This window comes from Phaseolus vulgaris, chromosome 7, assembly GCF_000499845.2.
Source record: "Phaseolus vulgaris cultivar G19833 chromosome 7, P. vulgaris v2.0, whole genome shotgun sequence".
Taxonomy (NCBI): domain Eukaryota; kingdom Viridiplantae; phylum Streptophyta; class Magnoliopsida; order Fabales; family Fabaceae; genus Phaseolus; species Phaseolus vulgaris.
In genome coordinates, this window is record NC_023753.2 from 10,605,947 (window position 1) to 10,631,653 (window position 25,707).

The 25,707-nt window shown below is 26.3% G+C and overlaps 3 protein-coding genes across 3 annotated transcripts; all 3 read left to right on the forward strand.

The window, feature by feature from the left end:
* The first annotated feature begins 8,127 nt into the window (after positions 1 to 8,127).
* Positions 8,128 to 8,568, forward strand: LOC137829030 (NEP1-interacting protein-like 1). Its single transcript, XM_068635826.1, has one exon. It carries the CDS (start codon positions 8,128 to 8,130, stop codon positions 8,566 to 8,568), a length of 441 nt encoding a protein of 146 aa, XP_068491927.1.
* A 3,389-nt stretch (positions 8,569 to 11,957) lies between these two features.
* On the forward strand, positions 11,958 to 12,395 carry LOC137829031 (RING-H2 finger protein ATL66-like). The gene has a single exon (XM_068635827.1). It carries the CDS (start codon positions 11,958 to 11,960, stop codon positions 12,393 to 12,395), a length of 438 nt encoding a protein of 145 aa, XP_068491928.1.
* Positions 12,396 to 15,691: 3,296 nt separating this feature from the next.
* On the forward strand, positions 15,692 to 16,150 carry LOC137829032 (NEP1-interacting protein-like 1). The gene has a single exon (XM_068635829.1). The coding sequence runs from the start codon at positions 15,692 to 15,694 to the stop codon at positions 16,148 to 16,150; it is 459 nt and encodes a 152-aa protein (XP_068491930.1).
* The last annotated feature ends 9,557 nt before the right edge of the window (positions 16,151 to 25,707 follow it).

Below are 25,707 nucleotides of genomic sequence, written 5' to 3' on the forward strand. Positions count from 1 at the left end.
AATGAATGACCGGCTACTACATTACACATGGGTGCATATGGTGTGCCCTTGTGGAAGCAAATTCGCACAAGTATTAAATGAAGATATTTTCATGATCTGGTGCATAAAAATAACATAATGATTAATTGGCCACATTACATCATGCAACACATGATGAAATGTCGGGATAACAACATGTTGCTGCCCTATACAATTTTGATAACACGCATCTTGCAGGTATATGGCTTCGACTTGGAAAATGAACAAGCGGTAATGCTTGGATGGAATCATTATTTCGCCAAAAAGAGTATGACCAAATTAAATATATTCCAGGTCAGTGGTGTATGACAACTCGGTAGGTCTCAAGTGGAGGACGAAGGAGATGATGAAGATGATCAATTGCCAGAACAACATCTTCAAGGTGCTCAACCTCAACCCGCAATCCCCGGTCAAATTGAAATGTTAACCCAAATTTGGGCGGGGATGCAAGACATGAAAGAAAGCATGAGGAACGTTAACATTCATTTTGACAGGCTTGATGAAAGGATGGAGCAGAATGATCAAAGGATGGACAGAATGGAGGATACTCAGAATCAGATTCATCATCATCAAGGTCATTAATTGTCTATTTGCATTATGTTATTGTCATTTATTTTATTTCTATTTTTCATGTTGAACATTATTATTGCTACTTTTATTTTTTTGTTAGTTTTCACCTTGAACATTGAGAAATTGATATTTAACATTAAGCTTCATATTATTTTAAATGCAAGTTCTTTAAGATTTGAACTCTATTATGATTAAAGTAAATATTTCGGGTCCATTATCTAAATTGGAAAATGAATAACATTCATTACGTAGCCTTCAATGTTTGCGCATGACATGACATCATCCTCTAGTTTCACTGGTTGTGGTTTAAAATCACGTGGTACTTTTACCATGCTGCTGGGAGCACAAGTGCGTTTGTTGCTCCTATTTGTGATTGTGGACACTTTGCTGTTTTGAGAACCGCAACAACTGAAAAAAAATGTCGGAAAACGATTTTGGGGTTGTCCCAAGTACATTGTAAATTTAATTCAATCCAGTTTCATGCAAACTGGTTATTTAAATTTTTTCATTGTTAAATTCTATTCTTTTCTTCAAAACAGATTACAAGTGGCATTGTTTTAGGCTGTAATTTTTTCAAATGGTACAATGAATACGTTGCCGATGACAAAGATGCACTCATTATCAGATAACGAAATAAGATATGCCTTCTAGAAACACGTTTGAAGGTTTCCACAAGAAAGGTTAAAATGTTATTACTGGGGATGTCTTTTCTTTTTCTAATTAACATTATTATGTTTTTAAGTTTTGCATAATTTCAAATTAACATGTATTTATCTCTCTCTACATCAAATGTAATGACTTTATATATTTTTGCAACTAATTAATGTTCATGACATCTTTTCTTAAATTATATTAATGTTATTATTAATAGTAATCAAAATCATAATTAATAACAATTATATATTTATATAACATAAAATTTATTAAATAATCATTAATAATATTAAAATTATCTACAAACAAAAATTTTACTAATACAAATTTTTTCAATTAATAAAATTAAAAATGAAGAAATCATACTTCATTTCTATTCTATTTTTTAATTCATTTCAATTTTATATTATTTTTTAAGTTATAATTGAAACTTACAATTATTTTAATTATCAAAATTATGTACAAAATTAATAATATTTTTTTTATTATTTTTTTACACACATGGACAAAAGTATACTTTATTATTATATATAACATAATGTAATATAAATTAAATAATATAATACTAATTATTTTAATTAACTTAAATGTCCTTTAAACTAATTAATATTTCATTTTCATATTTATTTACATGCAAGGGTAAATTTGTAATCTTACAATTTACACTATTTAAAATATATTAAAATACTCTCACAACTATCACATCATTCACACTTTCTAATAAACTTTCTTCACACATTCACTCTAGCATCCCCCAATTCCAAGAACCTTAACTTTCTCCACACTTCCACTCTCCCACACCCTCAACTTTCCACTCACCCACAACCTCTAATCCAAACAAAGCATTAATGAGGATACACAAGGTTTTTTCATTTGGCAGTAAGATGGAGGAGGGCAAGGAACAAGTTACATGGGGTTCTAGTCAATGGTTGGTGGTGCAAGGAAAAGGACGTGGTCAAAGAAAAGGTCAGAGAGTTTTTTGAAGCTAGATTTGTCAAGAAGGATGTTTCCCAGCTCAGATTGGACAATGATAGTTTCAATTCTATATCAGGGGAGGATAATGAAATGTTGGTCGATGTTTTTAATGAAGAAGAAATCAGGGAAACTATTTGGAGCTGCGATAGTATGAAGAGTCCTAGCCTAGATGATTTTAATTTTGGGTTCATTAAATTTTGTTGGGATGTTATTAAAAAGGATGTGGTGTCAGCAGTGAAAGATTTTGCGATTAATGGTAAATGGCCTAAGGGGTAAAATGCGTCGTTTTATGCTTGATTCCTAAAGTCGAAAATCCTCAGTAAATTGGCGAGTTTAGACCTATCTCGTTGGTTGGGTCTTATATAATATAATTTTGAAATTACTATCGTTATGGCTGAAAAAGGTGATAAGCAAAGTCATTGACGTAAGACAAACGATTTTTCTTGAAAGAAGGGGTTTGTTGGATAGTGTTTTAGTAGTTAATGAAGTTTTCGATGAAGTAAAGAGAAAAAAGAAAAGTTGTGTTTTCTTTGAAGTCGATTATGAGAAGGCATATGATTCTGTCAGTTGGGAGTTCATTCTGTATATGTTAAAAAGGGTTGGTTTTTGTGACAAATGGATCCATTGGATTAAATGTATCTTAGAAGCAACTTTTGTGTCAGTGCTTGTGAACGACAGTCCGACTAAGGCGCTTTTTCCTAAGAAAGGGCTTCGCCAAGGTGATTCTTTAGCCCCTTTTTTGTTTCTTATTGTGGCAGAGGGCTTGGCAGGTGTGCTAAGGATGGTAGTTGAGAAAAACTTGATTGATAGCTTGGAGATTGGAAGGAAAAAGGTGAAGGTTAACATATTATAGTATGCGAATGATACTTTATTCTTTTGCGAAGCTAACACTAAAAGTGTTTTTAATATCAAAAAGGCTTTGAACTATTTTCAACTCTGTTCTAGGCTTAAGGTGGATTTTTTGAAGAGTAGGATTGGGGGGTTGGGGATTGACCAACTAATGGTCTAGCGTTATGCGACGATCCTTAATTGCGATATGATGGGTACCCCTTTTGTTTACTTGGGCATGTTGGTAGGAGGGTGCCATAAGAGAGGTGCATTTTGGGGAGGAGTGATTGAAAGAATGAAGGCTAGACTATGCAAATGGAAAGGTAGGTTTTTGTCTTGGGCAGGGAGGATTTATCGATATTAAGTTTGTACTTACATCTATTCCGTTTTTCTATCTGTCTCTATTCAAAATGCCCTCCGTGGTGGCTAATGAGTTAGTGAGGATTCAAAGGAATTTCTTACGGGGTTGGGGTGCTGACAGGAGAAAGATCGCTTGGGCTTCCTAGAGTAAGGTTTGTGAGCCTCGTGGGGTTGGAGGTCTTGGTATTCTAGACTTGAGGGTCTTTAACACAACATTATTAGGGAAATGGATTTGGCGGTTGGGGACTGATAAGGGTGGTTTGTGGAAGGAATTACTTGAATCTAAATATGGAGGTTGGAGAAGCCTGCGAGAGGGAGCGAACAATGGTAGGATCTCTCTGGTAGAAAGAATTGGAGGAGGTTTGGAGTTCGGAAGGATGGGGGAGGAATTTCGAAGATGCTTTCAAGTGGAAGATTGGAAATGGAGATAATGTTTTCTTCTAGGAGGATTGTTGGGCGGGTGATGAGGCTCTAAAGTGTGTCTACTCGAGGTTTTTCTCCATGAGTTCTTGCAAAGATGCTAAGGTGGCTGAGCTTAGAAAATGGATTAATGGTTCTTGGGAGTGGCAACTAACTTGGAGGAGGAGTTTATTTGAACGGGAAAAGCCTTTGGTGAGTCTTTTTCTCTAGTTTCTTCAAGGGTTGAGTTTTGACTTGGAAGAAAATGACAGTTGGGTTTGGAAAGATGGGGAATTCCCTATTTTTACGGTGAATTCTGCTTGTAATTGTTTAAGGAGGGCACACGAAGGGGAGAATGTCTTTGTGTACAAAAAGTTTTGGAGGAGTAAAGTTGTGCCTTCTGCACTTGTCTTTACTTGGAGGGTGCTGGAAAATAAGATTGCAACTAGGATCAATTTAGAAAGGCGCAAAATCGCGGTTAAAAGCCTTTTGTGTGGTCTTTGTGGGTTAGAGGAAGAAACTTGTCGTCATTTGTTTTTTGAATGCATAATAGTGTCGTCTGTATGGAGTCTTTGCTTTGCTTTGCTTGGTGTGACGTTAGTGAGTCACAATGATCCACTATTAAATTTTTTTAGTTTAGGTTGTGTAACGCCCCTGAATCTGTTAATGATATTTTGGGAGCAATTTGGATTGCAGTAATTAGCGAGATTTGGAAGCACAAGAATAATGTCATTTTCAAAGGGGGTGTGGTTGGCTGTTTAGAATTGTTTGCTATGATTCAATTAAAGTTTTGGTCTTGGGTTACCTCCAAATCACATTCTACTTTTTTCTCTTACTCTGACTGGTGTCTTGATCCATTGGTTTGTATGAGGTTGGTTAAGTGATGTAATTCAGTCGATTTGTACTAGAGTTGGTTTTGTGAGGGTTGACAAGATTTGTATAAGGGTTGAACTACCTCTAAAGTGGTTCATATTTAACTTATTGTTTATTACTAATAAAAAAACATGTAAAAATACCACAAAACTTACCTCAACCACCAACGTTCACCACCAGAACCATAAGCAACCACCACCACTCTAAAATAAAGAAGAATGCACCACAATTTCCACCATACTCAGAAAGGTATTGTTGGAATTAAAACTAAGTATGGAAGTGCATCGAGAATTTACCAACCAAAAATTAGGGGTGATGGAATTAACCCGTCATCATTCAGATGGGATGGGTCAACCTTTAGAACTTATCAACTTGTATTGACTTGATCTGCCTAATTCTCAACCCGCCGGATCAAAAGTGAGACGGGACAAGTCAATCCACTAGTTCACCCACCTTTATATGTGGTGATTTTAAAAGGAATGTCGTACTTTTGAAATCAAAATTGGTGGTTGTCGATATTTTATTTGAAAATTTAGTTACATTAATTTATTTATATATTATTTAATTCATTAAAATATTGTTAATATTGACTTTGTTTTGTTAGACGGTATTAAATCTTATTTAATTAGAATATTAAAGTTTGATTAAAGTTTAATGGTGTTCCTTACATTTTTATTATTAAAAAAGTGTTATCAATTATTACAACGAAATAAATAAGAACAAAACAAAAACTACAAAAAAAATATATATATTTTTCTAAGAAAAATTGAAAAGTGACAAGTCAATTCATTAACTCGTCAACCCATCCTAAAATGGGACGAATTACCAATTTCAAACCATATAATCTAGAGGCTAATTCTCCTTGCACCTCCATACTTTTTTTTTAATTTCAAAACTCTTTTGAGTATGGTGGAGAGTGTGGGGTCTTCTTCATTTTCATGTAGTGGTGGTTGCTTGTGGTGGTTGGTAGTGAACGTTGGTGGTTGATGTAAGTTTTGTGGTGTTTTAATTAGTGGTAGTTGTGTTTTCGTTTGCGTTTTTATTTAAGCTTTTAAAAGCCATAAAACCCAGCAAAAAAATCAACGAGGTGAAAAAATGAAGTACAAAACTCTAAAAGAAAATTATTTTTGCACTAGGGAACGTTGAATACAATGAATCTTCTCGCCAACCATTTCACACATGCTCAAGTGATTGAACTGCTCTCAAAAGTTTTTGCTGGAGAAGAATGTAGTTGTTACAACTATAATGTTGTGTTTGTTTCCAAGTATGAGGAGAGATAAGGGAGAAGAGAGGAGGGAGGGGTGCTTATTGTGTTTTTTTTTCAGCAGTTTTGAGAGTGAGAGAGTGGATGAGGGAGAGGGTGAAAGTCTTTTGTCATTCTTCACACAAATGAAGAGATTTGTGTTTATTTCATGTAGGATTCTTGCATTTTACCCAAATACCTTCGTGCCTGCATTTTATTACAATATACAAGATTAAATATTACATAAATTTATTTAATAATTTCAAAAATATTTAATTATACTATTAATAGAAACATATAATAATAAATAATGAAAATAAATAAAATAAAATTATAATATCAACAAAACTTATATAATTATATAAAATAACAAATATATAAAATAATAAATATTATATTCATAAATTTTAATATATTTAATAAATTTATTTCAATTTAACACAAAAATATTTTCTATTATACTTTTATTGAAAAATGCAAGTAATTATGGATATTATATATTAGAAAAATTTAATTAATTCAAACCTACACAAAAAAAAGTATATCATAATTCATTATTTAAATATTTTGTAATAATTTCTAAATTCCTTTCCAACTATCCCATCACTCACAAATTTCTATGAATCATCCTTACAAATTCACTCTATCATCCCTTAATCCAAACATCCTCACATATCCTCACACATCCTCTTTAATCCTCACAAATCTACTCCCTTCCTTCCTCACAAATTCCCTCCAAAATCTAAACGGAAAGTATGAGTGCGAGAGTACAATTAAGGTTATTTAAAAAATTTAAAGTTATGCTTAATTTAAGGTTATTTAAAAATTTTAAAAATAAGAATCGATTTTTCACAATTAATATAAAAGTGCAGGATAAAAGTTTGGAGGTGAAAGAAAACAATGAATAATTTAGATGAGTAAGTTCAGCCGTCCGATGATGGACAAAGAGAGACCAAAACAAAATCTTACCAAAAATAAAATATTAAAAGAAACTTACTGTAATTTTAACAAAATATTTTATTTTAAAATCTTATTTTAATTTTTATATTCATATCACATAATCTTCTTACTGTATAGTATAAAAGATTTTCAAGAGTTTAAGTTTTCATCCATGCTGTAAAAGTATATATCTCATTCGTAAGATTTTAACTTCCTTTTCTAGGTCAAACGGTAGATTTTATACGGATTCCATAAAAAATTATAATATAATTTTATTAATTGTAGACTATTACAATTATTGTTATTATTAACGGATAAAAATATCTTTAAATTCTAAGAAGTTAACAATCATTCAGTAACACCCTTCAATTTAATTTTATCTTCTCATTTATTATATAAATAAATAAAAGAACTGTATTACCACTTCTTGTACTTTTCTTTCGATTTTAACTTTTATTTTATTGTCATAAAATTGATGGTTCTATTCAATTACATAAGATATGGACAAGATTACATTTTCCATCATGAGGATTTATTTGTATATTTTTAATTTAAGATTTTAAAAGATTTCGTCAAGATATATTAATTAGACGCGCGCCTATTTAATATGTAACTAACTATTATCATTTGATTTTTACTATTATTATTATGGTTTGAATTTGAATAATGATCATTTCATTAAATTATTTTAGATTTAATTTGGTGACATCTTATTTAATGTTATTTAATGATATTAGTTTGACATGATTATATATTTCAAGATTGTATCTTTTCATTTATTAATTATTTCATTTAATATTTTATTATATTTCATAAGATTTTATTAAGATATAAGTATATATCTATCTATATACTGTATCTTTCCCAATTCATTCATTTCATTCTTATAGTGAGAAGAGAAAAACTTCAAACTCTTGAACGAAAAGTTAACTTGAATCCATATTTTCTTTAGTGTGAACGGTGGTATCAAATTAAAGAACTCTACAATCAAACAAGTGAGTTTAATCTAATGTTTTTCAATCTTTCTAACCCTTTTGTTAGATCATTTTGTTTTGTCTTTGTTTCATGTGTTGTTACAAATTTTTCAATGTCTTGTTTGAAGTGTTTCTTTGAAATTCATTATGATCATTCATGTAAAAATTGAAGATAACTTATAAAATCATGGTTTTGTGAAATTGTTTAAATTATTTGGTGTGCTTGTTTCTTAATTAACTCGCATTCGATCATCCAAATTTTGATGTTGATTCATCTTCTTCTCAGTAACACCAATGGAAATGCAGTGGTCAATTGTAGATGATGGTTGTATCATTGATTTGCTGGATTTGGGTCACCGCAACAACACCAACAATGACATCAACACTGAATTTTTAAGATCAACCGAAGATGGTGGTGTTTATATCTTTGATTCCATGAACTTGGATCACAACAACAACATGCAAAACAATGGCAGTAGAACTTTAAGATCAACCCAAGATGGTGTTTTCATCTTTGATTCCATGCAAAACAACTGCAATTCCTTTCAAAATCTTGAAAGGTTCAAAATTGAAGAAAAAACAGAAGAGTCTTGTTGCATTTGTCTTGGGGAATTTTCAATTGGATCAAGAGCAATTCGCATGCCCCAACCATGTTCTCATATCTTTCATCAACATTGCATCACAAAATGGCTGAACATCAATCAGACATGTCCTTTATGTCGCAGGAACATCTAGCTACACCATTTTTCAATATATAATCTTTGTGCTTAGGTTTTTCAATGTTCATTACCAATCACTTTGTTATTTGTAATATCCTATTGTTCTTTGATGATAATAAAGATTTGAGTTGTAATATTATGTATGAGTAAACTTGATTCTCTTTTTATTTAAATTTTCATGAACAATTTGAAAAAGAAAATATAAAGATTGATAAAAAAAACACTTAATTTCACGAAGTGAGACCTAAAAAATCTAATCCAAAATCTATTCAGACAAATATGTGTAATATTATTATTTATTGGTAATTTTTATTTTTTTAAAAACTAATAAATAAATAAATATTAAAAATATATCCAAAATCAATTTTAATTAGATCCCGCTAATAATGCCTAACTACTTGTTCATTATTTTAAAATAAATTCGACATATAAAATTTAGATTTGAGTTTTGTTTAATGAATGCGAACCGTCTATAAAAAAAACATTCTTATAATTATTAATTGTTTTATAAAAAGTTAAGATATATAATAAATAAAATATATTTGATAACGATGCATATATCAAAATTTAGATTAACGATTGAACAAATAAGAATAGAATATTTGCGCTAGGAAAACATCAAAATTTGTAATATGGAAATATAGCCAGTGTACAAATGGAACAAATAAAAGTCATATATTGTTTTGTAGATTTTCTTGAGAAGTTATAACCGTAAGTAAATATGATTTAGTGGAAGAAAATTAAAAAACTTAAAATACAATTTTATGACTGTATTTATAATGAGTAAAATAATCTACAAAGGAGTCATAAAGTTAATATAGCAAAATTAAATAACTAATTTCCTAATTGTAAATAACAAATGTTTATATCTTTGATAGCCCTTTAAGTTAGTTGGGTAAGTTGGATTATGTGTACAACACTTCTATCTTCGATTAACCTTATAAATATAAGTAAAAGAAAAGAAAAGTAATAATGATATACGAAAAAAAACAAACTATCCTTCAAGTTCAATACATTATCCTTCACTTTTATAATAATTGTGAAAAGCCGGATTTTAACATTTTTATAATTTTAAAAAAATTATAAATGAAGTAAAATTTAACTTCTTTAAATAACTTTAGCAACAATATCTATTCACATATTGTGATTGTTTTCAAATACGAGGAGGAAAAATGGAGGAAGTGTTTATTGTGTTTGTTTAAGTGATTTTGAGGGTAAGAGAGTGGATTGAGGGAAGGGTGAGAGCCTTTTTTCATTCCTCACACAAATAAAGAGATTTGTGTTGATTCCATGTAAGATTCTTATATTTTACAAAAATACTCTTTTGCATGCATTTTATTACAATATATACAAAAATAAACATTGCATAAATTTATTTAATAATTTAAAAAATATTTTATTATACTATTAATAACAACATATAATTATAAATAATGAAAATAATAAAACAAAATTATAATATCAACAAAACATATATACTTATATAAAATAACAAATATATAATAATAAATATTATTTTCATAAATTTTAATATATTTAAATAATTTATTTCAGTTTAACACAGAAATAATTTCTATTATATTTTTTTAATTTTTTTTATTGAAAAATACAAGTATTATGGATATTATATATTAGAAAAGTTTAATCAATTCAAACCCACAAAAAAAAATATATATCATAATTCATTATTCAAATATTTTGTTGTAACAAGAGTAAATTTGTCAACTTACATTTTACATCTTTAAAATAATTTCTAAATTCTTTTGCAACTATCACATCACTCACAAATTTTCATAAATCATCCTCATAAATTCACTTTATCATCCTTCAATCCAATCAACCTCACATATCCTCACACATCTCCTCTAATCCTAACAAATCCACTTCCTCCCCTTTCTTTCCCACAAATCTCCTCCTCAATCCAAACACGATTGGTGGAAGGTATGAGATGCAAGATTGTAATTAAGATTATTTAAAAATTTAAAGTTATGATTAATTTAGAGTTATTTAAATTTTTTAAAAATATTAAAATCGATTTTTCACAATTGATATAAAAATGCATGATATATAGAAGTATGTACAATTGCATGATATATAGAAGTATGTAGGTGGAGGAAATATTTTACTAATTTAGATGAATTAGTTCAGTCGATGTACTTACAGAAACTAAAACAAAACCTTACCAAAAATAGAATGATTAAAGGAAACTTAGTCTAAATTAACAAAATATTTTATTTTAAAATCTTATTTTAAGTTTTATATTCACATAATCTTATTACTGTATAGTATAAAAGATTTCCAAGATTTAAAGTTTTCCATATTGTAAAAGTATATATCTCATTATACGGATTCGATAAAAGAAAATATTATATATATTTATTAATTATAGACTCTTTTTTTTATCAGCATTTATTAATTATAGACTATTACTATCATTGTTATTATAAACGGATGAAAAATATCTTTAAAATCTAAGAAGTTAACAATCATTCACTAACCCACTTCAATTTAATTTTATCTTCTCATTTATTATATAAATAAACAAAAAGAACTGTATTACCACTTCTTGTACTTTTCTTTCGTTTTTAACTTTTAATTTATTGTCATAAAATTGATGGTTCTATCCAATTACATTAGATATCATAGATTATATTTTCCATCATGAGAATTTCATTTTTATATATTTAGTTTAAGATTTTAAATGATTTGGTCAAGATATATTAATTAGACGCGCTCCTCTTCAATATGTAACTAACTATTCTCATTTTATTTTTAATATTATTATTGATTATGGTTTGAATTTGAATAATGATTATTTGATTAAATCATTTTAAATATAATTTGATGAGATCTTATTTAATGATATTAGTTTGATATGATTATATTTTTCAAGATCATATCTTTTTATTTATTAATTTTTTTATTTAATATTTTATTATATTTCATAAAATTTTATTAAGATGTAAATATATATATATATAGTATTTTTTCCAATTCATTCATTTCATTCCTATAGTGAAAAGAGAAAAGTTTCAAACTCTTGAACGAAAAGTTTACTTGAATCCAGATTTTCTTTACTGTGAGAGGTTATCTCAAATTATGGAACTCTACAATCAGACAAGTGAGTTTAATCTAATGTTTTTCAATCTTTCTAACACTTTTGTTCGATCATTTTGTTTTGTCTTTGTTTCATGTGTTGTTACAAATTTTGCAATTTGTTTATGTCTTGTTTAAAGTGTTTCTTTGAAGTTCATTATGATCATTTATGTAAAAATTGAAGCAAGATAACTTATAGAATAATGGTTTGTGAAATTGTTTAAATTCTTTGGTGTGCTTGTTTCTTAATTAACTCACATTCGTTCATCTAAATTTTGACCTTGGTTCATCTTCTTCTCAGTAACACCAATGGAAATGCAGTGGTCAATTGTAGATGATGGTTGTATCATTGATTTGCTAGATTTGGGTCACCGCAACAACACCAACAATGACATCAACACTGAATTTTTAAGATCAACAGAAGATGGTGGTGTTTATATCTTTGATTCCATGAACTTGGAAAACAACAACATGCAAAACAATAGCAGTAGAACTTTAACATCAACCCAAGATGGTGTTTTCATCTTTGATTCCATACAAAACAACCATAATTCTGTTCAAAATCTTGAAAGGTTCAAAATTGAAGAAAAAACAGAAAAGTCTTGTTGCATCTGTCTTGGGGAATTTTCAATTGGATCAAGAGCAATTCGCTTGCCCCAACCATGTTCTCATATCTTTCATCAACATTGCATCACAAAATGGCTCAACATCAGTCACACATGTCCTTTATGTCGCAGGAACATCTAGCTACATCATTTTTCAATCTATAATCTTTGTGCTTAGGTTTTTCAATGTTCATTACCAATCAATTTGTCAATTGTAATATCATATTGTTCTTTGATGATAATAAAGATTTGATTTGTAATATTAAGTATGAGTAAACTTGATTCTCTTGTTATTTGAATTTTTTTTTAAAGATGTACTTTTATAACTTTTCTTGAATGTGTGATCCATACACGTTTTAATACATTCTGAAAAACATTCTTTTGAAAAATAATATTTGTTTAGAAAAAATTCTCATACCTTTATATAAAGAAGAGTTTCAGAAAAAATGTAAAGATTGGTAGAAATAATTACTTAATTTGGCAAAGTGAGACCTAAAAGATCTAATCCAAAATCTATTCAGACAAATATGTGTACTTTCATTATTTATTGTTAATGTTTATTTCCAACTAATAATTAAATATTAAAAATATAAGGAAATATATTTTAATTAGATCCCACTAATAATGTTTAACTATTTCTTCATTATTTTAAAATAAATTCTACATATCAAATTTAGATTTGAGTTTTGTTTAATGAATGCGAACTGTCTATTAAAAAAACATTCTTATAATTATTAATTGTGTTATAAAAAATGAAGAAATATAATAAATCAAATATATTTGATAATGATGCATATGTCAAAATTTAGATTAACGATTGTATCAACAGATGAAAGAAGTGTATGTTTATCGATAGTTAACAGTACTATGTTTTAAAGTACAATCTTTTCGTTTTAGAAAATTCAAATCTATAAAGAAAATTATGTATAATTTGTTTTTATCACTAGGATATTACTGTGAAGCATTCGCAATTCTTTTTTAAAACTCAAGAACCTTGTAAAAGCAATTGAACACTATCCCATTTGCGTATAAATTATTATTTAACTAATTATTATATTATGAAGAAAAAAAATATTGAAACGAACAATTTAATACCAATTTCTATCAAACATGTAGCCAATAATGTTCATATATTTTCAGTAATTAATCTAAACCTTGGAACAGATCAAGAATAGAATATTTGTGCTAAGGTAGAAAAGTATCTATGCTGTCAAAAGGATTCAAAATTTGTACAATGGAAATATATTGTTTTGCAGATTTTCTTGAGAACTTATAACCGTAATTAAATATGGATGAAAATTATAAAACTGAAAATACAATTTTATGACTGTATTTATAATGATTAAAAAGAATCTACAAAATAATCATAAAGTTAATATAGCTAAATTAAACAACTAATTTTCTAAATCGTAAATAACTAATATTTATATCTTTCACACCATTTGTGCATTAGGATCCCAATTCAAGAGTCCTTCAAGTGTATACAACACTTCTAACTAGGATTAACCCAACAAATATAAAATAAAAAAAATAAAAAAGCAATGAAATACGAAAAAGACAAACTATTAGATCCAATACAACTCAATACATTACCTTGCACTTTTATAATAATTATGAAAAATTTGTTTCTAAATTAGTTTCTATTATTGTTAAATAGTTTTTAAATTGGTATCTAATTAGCTACAAAAGTTTTAACTACCAATTATTTAGTTTTTAGATTTGGTAGAAAAACCTTGGTTGCTAATTAGATATCAATTTAGAAACCATTTAACCATAATATAAACTAATTTAGAAACCAAAAATTTATTTAGTTCCTAAAATGATATCTAATTTAGCCACTATAGCAACTAATTATTTTTTTTTTCTAAAATTAGTTTATATTTCATGATTTTCTTGTAGTGTATCCTCACACATCTTCTTTAATCCTCACAAATCCACTCTCTCATTTCTTTACAAATTCCCTGCTCAATCTAAACACGACGAGGAAGTATGGGTGCGAGAGTGCAATTAAGGTTATTTAAAAAAATTTAAAGTTATGTTTAATTTGAAGTTATTTAAAAAATTTAAAAATAAGAATCCACTTTTCACAATTAATATAAAAGTGCAGGATAAAAGTGTGGAGGTGAAGAAAAAAATAACTAATTTAGATGAGTAAGTTCAGCGCCCGGACGAAGAGAGACCAAAACAAAAACTTACCACAAATAAAATGATTAAAAGAAATTTACTCTAATGTTAATAAAATATTTTATTTTAAAATCTTATTTTAATTTTTATATTCATACCACATAATCTTCTTACTGTATAGTATAAAAGATTTTCAAGAGTTTAAGTTTTCATCCATGCTGTAAAAAGTATATATCTCATTCGTAAGATTTTAACTTCCTTTTTTTAGGTCAAACGGTAGATTTTATACGGATTCCATAAAATATTATAATATATTTTTATTAATTATAGACTATTACAAATATTGTTATTATTAACGGATAAAAATATCTTTAAATTCTAAGAAGTTAACAATCATTCACTAACACCCTTCAATTTAATTTTATCTTCTCATTTATTATATAAATAAATAAAAAAGAATTATATTACCACTTCTTGTACTTTTCTTTGATTTTAACTTTTATTTTATGTCATAAAATTGATGGTTCTATTCAATTACATTAGATATCGACAAGATTACATTTTCCATCATGAGGATTTATTTTTATATTTTAATTTAAGATTTTAAATGATTTCGTCAAGATATATTAATTAGACGCGTGCCTATTTAATACGTAACTAAGTATTATAATTATATTTGTACTATTATTATTATGGTTTGAATTTGAATAATTATCATTTCATTAAATTATTTTAAATTTAATTTGATGAGATCTTATTTAATGTTATTTAATGATATTAGTTTGACATGATTATATTTTTCAAGATCGTATCTTTTCATTTATTAATTATTTCATTTAATATTTTATTATATTTCATAAGATTTTATTAAGATGTAAGTATATATCTATCTATATATAGTATTTTTTTCATTTCATTCCTATAGTGAGAAGAGAAAAGCTTCAAACTCTTGAACAAAGAGTTAACTTGAATCCAGATTTTCTTTACTGTGAGAGGTGGTCTCAAATTAAGGAACTCTACAATCAAACAAGTGAGTTTAATCTAATATTTTTCAATCTTTCTAACCCTTTTGTCTGATCATTTTGTCTTGTCTTTGTTTCATGTGTTGTCACAAATTCTACAATTTGTTTATCTCTTGTTTGAAGTGTTTCTTTGAAATTCATTATAATCATTTATGTAAAAATTGAAGCAAGATAGCTTATAGAATCATGGTTTGTGAAATTGTTCAAATTCTTTGGTCTACTTGTTTCTTAATTAACTCGCATTCGATCATCCAAATTCTGATCTTTGTTCATCTTCTTCTCAGTAACACCAATGGAAATGCAGTGGTCAATTGTAGATGATGGTTGTATCATTGATTTGATGGATTTGGGTCCCCGCATGGATTTGGGTCACCGCAGCAACACCAACAATGACATCAATGCTGAATTTTTAAGATCAACAGAAGATGGTGGTGTTTATATCTTTGATTCCATGAACATGGATCACAACAACAACATGCAGAACAATAGAAGTATAACTTTAACATCAACCCAAGATGGTGTTTTCATCTTTGATTCCATACAAAACAACCACAATTCTGTTCAAAATCTTGAAAGGTTCAAAATTGAAGAAAAAACAGAAGAATCTTGTTGCATCTGTCTTGGGGAATTTTCAATTGGATCAAGAGCAATTTGCATGCCCAAACCATGTTCTCATATCTTTCATCAACATTGCATCACAAAATGGCTCAACATCAGTCACACATGTCCTTTATGTCGCAGGAACATCTAGCTACACCATTTTTCAATGTATAATCTTTGTGCTTAGGTTTTTCAATGTTCATTACCAATCACTTGTCAATTGTAATATCCTATTGTTCTTTGATGATAATAAAGATTTGAGTTGTAATATTAAATATGAGTAAAATTGATTCTCTTGTTATTTGAATTTTTCATTTAATGATGTACTTTTATAACATTTCTTAAATGTCTTTTTAGAATAGAATATTTGCGCCGAGGTAGGAAAGCATCTATGCTGTCAAAAGGATTCAAAATTTGTACAATGGAAATATATTGTACAAATGGAACAAATAAAAATCATATACTGTTTTGCAGATTTTTTCACTTGCAATTTTATAATAATTGTGAAAAGTCAGATTTTAATATTTTTAAATAATTATAAATGAAGTATAATCTCACTTCTTTAAATAACTTTAATTGTAACATCGCATTTACTTACTTAATGTTGTGATTGTATTCGGGTATAAGCTATTCTGTTTGTTTTTGTGATTTTGAGACTGAGAGAGAGGGAGGAGAGACTAAAGAGCCTTTTTTTCATTTGTCACACAAATGAAAAGATTTGTATTGATTACATATATGATTCTTATATTTTATCCAAATACGTTTCGCATGTATTTTATTACAATATACAAAATTAAATATTACATAAATTTATTTAATAATTTCAAAAATATTTAATTATACTATTAATAACAACATATAATTATAAATAATGAAAATAATAAAACAAAATTATAATATCAACAAAACATATATACTTATATAAAATAACAAATATATATAATAATAAATATAATTTTCATAAACTTTAATATATTTAATAAATTTATTTCAATTTAACACAAAAATATTTTATATTATATTTTTATTGAAAAATACAAGTAATTATGGATATTATATATTAGAATAATTTAATTAATTAAAACCTACACACACAAAATTATATCATAATTTATTATTCAAATATATTTTAATAACAAGAGTAAATTTGTAAACTTACATTTTACATCTTTAAAATAATTTCAAAATTTCTTCCTAACTATCATATCAAACACAAATTTTCATAAATCATCTTCACAAATTCAATCTAAACAACCTCGCATATTCTCACACATCCTCTCTTATTCTCACAAATCTCCTCCTTGATTCTAAAACGGCTAATGGGAGGTATGGGATTTAAAAGTGCAATTAAGGTTAATTAAAAAAAATTAAATTATGTTAAATTTAGGGTTATTTAAATTTTTTAAAAATATTAAAATTGAATTTTCACAATTAATATAAAAATGCAGTATAAAAAGTATAGAGGTAGAAGAAAAATTTGACTAATTTAGATGAATCAGTTCGACCGCCCGATGGACCAACATATTCCAAAAGGAAACCTTACCAAAAATAGAATGATTAAAGGAAACTTAACAAAATATTTTATTTTAAAATCTTATTTTAAGTTTTATATTCATATCACATAATCTTATTACTGTAAAATATAAAAGATGTTCAAGATTTAAAGTTTTCATCCATATTGTAAAAGTATATATCTCATTATACGGATTCCATCAAAAAAATTATTATATATTTTTATTAATTATAGACTATTACTTTTATTGTCATTATTAACGGATAAGAAGTTATCAATAATTCACTAACACCCTTCAATTTAATTTTATCTTCTCGTTTATTATATAAATAAATAAAAAGAACTGTACTATCACTTCTTGTACTTTTCTTTCGTTTTTAACTTTTATTTTTTTGTCATAAAATTGATGGTTCTATTCAATTACATTAGATAAGACAAGATTACGTTTTCCATAATCAGGATTTTAATTTAAGATTTTATATAATTTTGTCAAGATATATTAATTAGACGCGGGTGAATTTAATATGTAACTAACTATTATCAGTTTGTTTTTATTATTATTATTATGGTTTGAATTTGAATAATGATCATTTGATTAAATCATTTTAAATTTAATTTGATGAGATCTTATTTAATGATATTAGTTTGATATGATTATATTTTTTAAGATTGTATCTTTTCATTTATTAATTATTTTATTATATTTTATAAAATCTTATTAAGATATAAGTATATATTTATCTATATATAGTATCTTTTCCAATTCATTCATTTCATTTATATAGTGAGAAGAGAAAAGTTTCAAACTCTTGAACGAAAAGTTAACTTGAATCCAAATTTTCTTTACTGTGAGAAGTGGTCTCAAATTAAGGAACTCTACAATCAAACAAGTGAGTTTAATCTAGTGTTTTTCAATTTTTCCAATCCTTTTGTCTGATCATTTTGTCTTGTCTTTGTTTCATGTGCTGTCACAAATTCTGCAAATTGTTTATGTCTTGTTTGAAGTGTTTCTTTGAAGTTCATTATGATCATCTTTGTAAAACTGAAGCAAGATAGCTTATAGAATCATGATTTGTGAAATTGTTAAGATTCTTTGGTCTGCTTCTTTCTTAATTAACTCGCATTCGATCATCCAAATTTTGATTTTGGTTCATCTTCTTCTCAGTAACACCAATGGAAATGCAGTGGTCAATTGTAGATGATGGTTGTATAATTGATTTGATGGATTTGGGTCACCGCAACAACACCAACAATGACATCAATGCTGAATTTTTAAGATCAACAGAGGATGGTGGTGTTTATATCTTTGATTCCATGAACTTGGATCACAACAACAACATGCAAAACAATGGCAATAGAACTTTAAGATCATTCCAAGATGGTGTTTTCATCTTTGATTCCATGCAAAACAACAACAATTCTGGTCAAAATCTTGAAAGGTTCAAAATTGAAGAAAAAAGAGAAGAGTCTTGTTGCATCTGTCTTGGAGAATTTTCAATTGGATCAAGAGCAATTCGCATGCCCCAACATGTTCTCATATCTTTCATCAACATTGCATCACAAAATGGCTCAACATCAGTCATACATGTCCTTTATGTCGCAGGAACATCTAACTACACCATTTTTCAATCTATAATCTTTGTGCTTAGGGTTTTCAATGTTCATTACCAATCACTTTGTCAATTGTAATATCCTATTGTTCTTTGATGATAATAAAGATTTGAGTTGTAATATTATGTATGAGTAAACTTGATTCTCTTTTTATTTAAATTTTCATTTAAAGATGTACTTTTATAACATTTCTTGAATGTGTAATCCATACACTTTTTAATACATTCTGAAAAACTTTTTTTTGAAAAATACAATTTTTTTAGAAAAACATTCTCATACCTTTATATAAAGAAGAATTTTAAAAAAATATAAAGATTGATAAAAAAATTACTTAATTTCACGAAGTGAGACCTAAAAGATCTAATCCAAAATCTATTCAGACAAATATGTGTAGTATTATTATTTATTGGTAATTTTTATTTTTTAAAAAACTAATAAATAAATATTAAAAATATATGCAAATCAATTTTAATTAGATCCTGCTAATAATGTCTAACTATTTGTTCATTATTTTAAAATAAATTCTACATATCAAATTTAGATTTGAGTTTTGTTTAATGAATGTGAACCGTCTATAAAATAAACATTCTTATAATAATTAATTGTTTTATATAAAATTAAGATATATAATAAATCAAATATATTTGGTAACGATGCATTTATCAAAATTTAGATTAACGATTCAACAGATAAGAATAGAATATTTGCGCTGAGGTAGGAAAGCATCTATGCTCTCAAAAGGATTCAAAATTTGTACAATAGAAATATAGGCATTTGTATAAATGGAACAAATAAAAACCATATATTGTTTTGCAGATTTTCTAGAGAAGTTATAACCGTAAGTAAATATGATTTAGTGGAAGAAAATTATAAAACTTAAAATACAATTTTATGATTGTATTTATAATGAGTAAAATAATCTACAAAAGAGTCATAAAGTTAATATAGCTAAATTAAACAACTAATTTCCTAATTGTAAATAACTAATATTTATATCTTTGATAGCCCTTTAAGTTAGTCGGGTAAGTTGGATGATGTGTACAACACTTCTATCTTCGATTAACCCTACAAATATAAGTAAAATCAAAGAAAAGCAATAATGATATACGAAAAAGAAAAACTATCCCTCGAGGTTAATACCTTATCCTCCACTTTTATAATTGTGAAAATTGGGATTTTAACATTTTTACATTTTTTAAACAATTATAAATGAAGTAAAATCTCACTTCTTTAAATAATTTTAGTTGTAACATTTATCAGAGTGTTGTGATTGTTTTCAGGTATGAGGAGGGAGAAGGGAGGAAGTGTTTATTGTGTTTGTTTTAGTAGTTTTGAGGGTGAGAGAGTGGATTGGGAGAGTGATGAGAGCATTTTTCATTCCTCACACAAATAAAGAGATTTGTGTTTATTTGTGTTGATTACATATAAGATTCTTTATACTTTTGTGCATGCATTTTATTACAATATACAAAATTAAATATTACATAAATTTATTTAATAAATTAAAAAATATTTAATTATACTATTAATAACAACATATAATTTTAAATAATGAAAATAATAAAACAAAATTATAATATCAAAAAAACATATATAGTTATATAAAATAACAAATATATATAATAATAAATATTATTTTCATAAATTTTAAAATATTTAAATAATTTATTTTAATTTAACACAAAAATAATTTATATTATATTTTTTTAATTTTTTATTGAAAAATACAAGTATTATGGATATTATATATTAGAAAAATTTAATTAATTCAAACCTACACAAAAAATATATCATAATTCATTATTCAAATATTTTTTAATAACAAGAGTAAATTTGTAAACTTATATTTTACATCTTTTAAAATAATTTTTAAATTTCTTTCCAACTATCACATCACTCACAAATTTTCATAAATCATCCTCACAAATTCACTTTATCATCCTTCAATCCAAACAACCTCACATATCCTCAAACATCTCTTCTAATCCTAACAAATTCACTCCCTTTTCCACAAATTTCCTCCTCAATCCAAACACACATGTGGGAGGTATGGGATGCAAGAGTGCAATTAAGATTATTTAAAAATTTATAGTTATGCTTAATTTAGAGTTATTTAAATATTTTAAAGAGAAATATTTTTACTAATTTAGATGAATTAGTTAACAGAAACTAAAACAAAACCTTACCAAAAATAGAATGATTAAAGGAAACTTACTCTAATTTAACAAAATATTTTATTTTAAAATCTTATTTTAAGTTTTATATTCATATCACATAATCTTATTACTGTATAGTATAAAAGATTTTCAAGATTTAAAGTTTTCCATATTGTAAAAGTATATATCTCATTATACGGATTCCATAAAAAAATTATTATATATTTTTATTAATTATAGACTATTACTATTATTGTTATTATAAACGGATGAAAATATCTTTAAAATCTAAGAAGTTAACAATCATTCACTAACACCCTTCAATTTAATTTTATCTTCTCATTTATTACATAAATAAACAAAAAGAACTGTATTACCACTTCTTGTACTTTTCTTTCGTTTTTAACTTTAAAATATTGTCATAAAATTGATGGTTCTATTCAATTACATTAGATATCAACAAGATTACGTTTTCCGTCATGAGGATTTCATTTTTATATATTTAGTTTAAGATTTTAAATGATTTCGTCAATATACATTTATTAGACGCGCCCCTATTTAATATGTAACTAACTATTGTCATTTTATTTTTAATATTATTATTGATTATGGTTTGAATTTAAATAATGATTATTTGATTAAATCATTTTAAATTTAATTTGATGAGATCTTATTTAATGATATTAGTTTGATATGATTTATCTTCTCATTTATTAATGTTTTCATTTAATATTTTATTATATTTCATAGGATTTTATTAAGATGTAAGTATATATCTATCTATATATAGTATCTTTTTCAATTCAAATCATTTCATTCCTATAGTGAGAAGAGAAAAGCTTCAAACTCTTGAACGAAAAGTTTACTTGAATTCGGATTTTCTTTACTGTGAAAGGTGATATCAAATCAAGGAACTCTACAATCAAACAAGTGAGTTTAATCTAATGTTTTTCAATCTTTCAAACCCTTTGGTTTGATCACTTTGTTTTGTCTTTGTTTCATGTGCTGTTACAAATTTTGCAATGTCTAGTTTGAAGTGTTTCTTTGAAGTTCATTATGATCATTTATGTAAAAATTGAAGAAAGATAACTTATAGAGTCATGGTTTGTGAAATTGCTTAAATTCTTTCGTGTGCTTGTTTCTTAATTAACTCGCATTCGATCATCCAAATTTTGATCTTGGTTCATCTTTTCTCAGTAACACCAATGGAAATGCAGTGGTCAATTGTAGATGATGGTTGTATCATTGATTTGCTGGATTTGGGTTACCGCAACAACACCAACAATGACATCAACGCTGAATTTTTAGGATCAACAGAAGATGGTGGTGTTTATATCTTTGATTCCATGAACTTGGACACAACAACATGCAGAACAATGGCAGTAGAACTTTAAGATCAACCCAAGATGGTGTTTTCATATTTGATTCCATGCAAAACAACCGCAATTATGTTCAAAATCTTGAAAGGTTCAAAATTGAAGAAAAAACAGAAGAGTCTTGTTGCATCTGTCTTGGGGAATTTTCAATTGGATCAAGAGCAATTCGCATGCCCCAACCATGTTCTCATATCTTTCATCAACATTGCATCACAAAATGGCTCAACATTAGTCACACATGTCCTTTATGTCGCAGGAACATCTAGCTACACCATTTTTTCAATCTATAACTTTTGTGCTTAGGTTTTTCAATGTTCATTACCAATCACTTTGTTAATTGTAATATCCTATTGTTCTTTGATGGTAATAAAGATTTGAGTTGTAATATTAAGTATGAGTAAAATGGATTTTCTTGTTATTTGAATTTTTCATTTAAAGATGTACTTTTATAACATTTCTTGAATGTGATACACTTTTTAATACATTCTCAAAAACATTCTTTTGAAAAATACAATTTTTTAGAAAATACATTTTATAAAGAAGAGTTTAAAAAGAATGTAAAGATGGATAAAAACAATTACTTAATTCGGTGAAGTGAGACCTAAAAGATCTAATCCAAAATCTATTTAGGAAAATATGTATACTTTTATTATATATTGGTAATGTTTATTTTCTTATAAACTAATAAATAAATATTAAAAATATTAAAAATATAAGCAAATCAATTTTAATTAGATTCCGCTAATAATGTCAAACTATTTGTTCATTATTTTAAAATAAATTATACATATCAAATTTAGATTTGAATTTTGTTTAATGAATGCGAACCGTCTATAAAAAAAACATTCTTATAATTATTAATTGTTTTATAAAAAATTAAGAAATATAATAAATCAAATATATTTGATAATGATGCATATATCAAAATTTAGATTAACGATTGTATCAACAGATGAAAGAAGTGTATGCTTATCAATAGTTAACAGTACTATTTTTAAAGTACAAACTTTTCGTTTTAGAAAATTCAAATCTATAAAAAAAAATTATGTATAATTTGTTTTTATCATTGGGATATTACTGTGAAGCATTTGCAATTCTTTTTTAAAACTCAAGAACCTTGTAAAAGCAATTGAACACTATTCCATCTGCTTATAATTTTATGAAAAAAATATTGAAACCAATAATTAAATATCAATTTATATCAAACATGTACAAAAGAATGTTCATATATTTTCAGTAATTAATGTAAACCTTGGAACATATCAAGAATAGAATATTTGCGTCGAGGTAGGAAAGTATCTATGTTGTGAAAAGATTCAAAATTTGTATAATAATAAATAATAAAACAAAATTAGAATATCAACAAAACATAAAACATATATAGTTATATAAAATAAAAAATATATATAATAATAAATATAATTTTCATAAACTTTAATATATTTAATAAATTTATTTCAATTTAATATAAAAATATTTTTATTATATTTTTTTATTGAAAATACAATTAATTATGGATATTATATATTAGAATAATTTAATTAATTAAAACCTACACAAAATAATATATCATAATTTTTATTCAAACATTTTTTAATAATATGGGTAAATTCGTAAACTTCCATTTTACATCTTTAAAATAATTTCTAAATTTCTTCCCAAGTATAACATCACTCACAAATTTTCATAAATCATCCTTACAAATTCATTCTATCATCCATCAATCCAAACAACCTCACATATTCTCACACATCATCTCTAATCTTCACAAATCCACTCACTTCTCTCTCCTCCCCACAAATCTTCTCCTCAATCCAAACACGATTGGTCGGAAGTATGAAGTGTAAGAGTGCAATTAAAGTTATTTTAAAAATTTAAAATTATACCAAATTTAGAGTTATTTAAAATTTTTAAGAATATTAAAATTGACTTTTAACAATTAATATAAAAATGCATTATAGAAGTATATAAAAGTGCATGATAGAAGTATAGAGGTAGAGAAAAAAATTCACTAATTTAGATGAATCAGTTCAATGGTCGATGGACCAACAGATATAAAAGGAAACCTTACCAAAAATAGAATGATTAAAGAAATCTTACTCTAATGTTAACAAAATATTTTATTTTAAAATCTTATTTTAAGTTTTATATTCATATCTCATAATATTATTACTGTAAAGTATAAAAGATGTTCAAGATTTAAAGTTTTCCATATTGTAATATATCTCATTATACGGATTCCATGAAAAAATTATTCTATATTTTTATTAATTATAGACTATTACTATTATTGTTATTATTAACGGATGAAAATATCTTTAAAATCTAAGAAGTTAACAATCATTCACTAACACCCTTCAATTTAATTTTATCTTTTCATTTATTATATAAATAAACAAAAAGAACTGTATTACCACTTCTTGTACTTTTCTTTCGTTTTTAACTTTAAAATATTGTCATAAAATTGATGGTTCTATTCAATTACATTAGATATCGACAAGATAACATTTTCCATCATGAGGATTTCATTTTTATATATTTAGTTTAAGATTTTAAATGATTTCGTCAAGATATATTAGTTAGACGCGCCCCTATTTAATATGTAACTAACTATTATCATTTTATTTTTACTATTATTATTATGGTTTGAATTTGAATAATGATCATTTGAATAAATCATTTTAATTTAATTTGATGAGATCTTATTTAATGATATTAGTTTGACATGATTATATTTTTTAAGATTGTATCTTTTCATTTATTAATTATTTCATTTAATATTTTATTATATTTCATAAGATTTTATTAAGATGTAAGTATATATCTATCTATATATAGTATCTTTTTCTATTCATTCATTTCATTCCTATATTCCTATAGTGAGAAGAGAAAAGTTTCAAATTCTTGAACAAAAAGTTAACTCGAATTCAATTTTTCTTTAGTGTGAGAGGTGGTCTCAAATTAAGGAACTCTACAATCAAACAAGTGAGTTTAATCTAATGTTTTTCAATCTTTCTAACCCTTTTGTCCGATCATTTTGTCTTGTCTATTT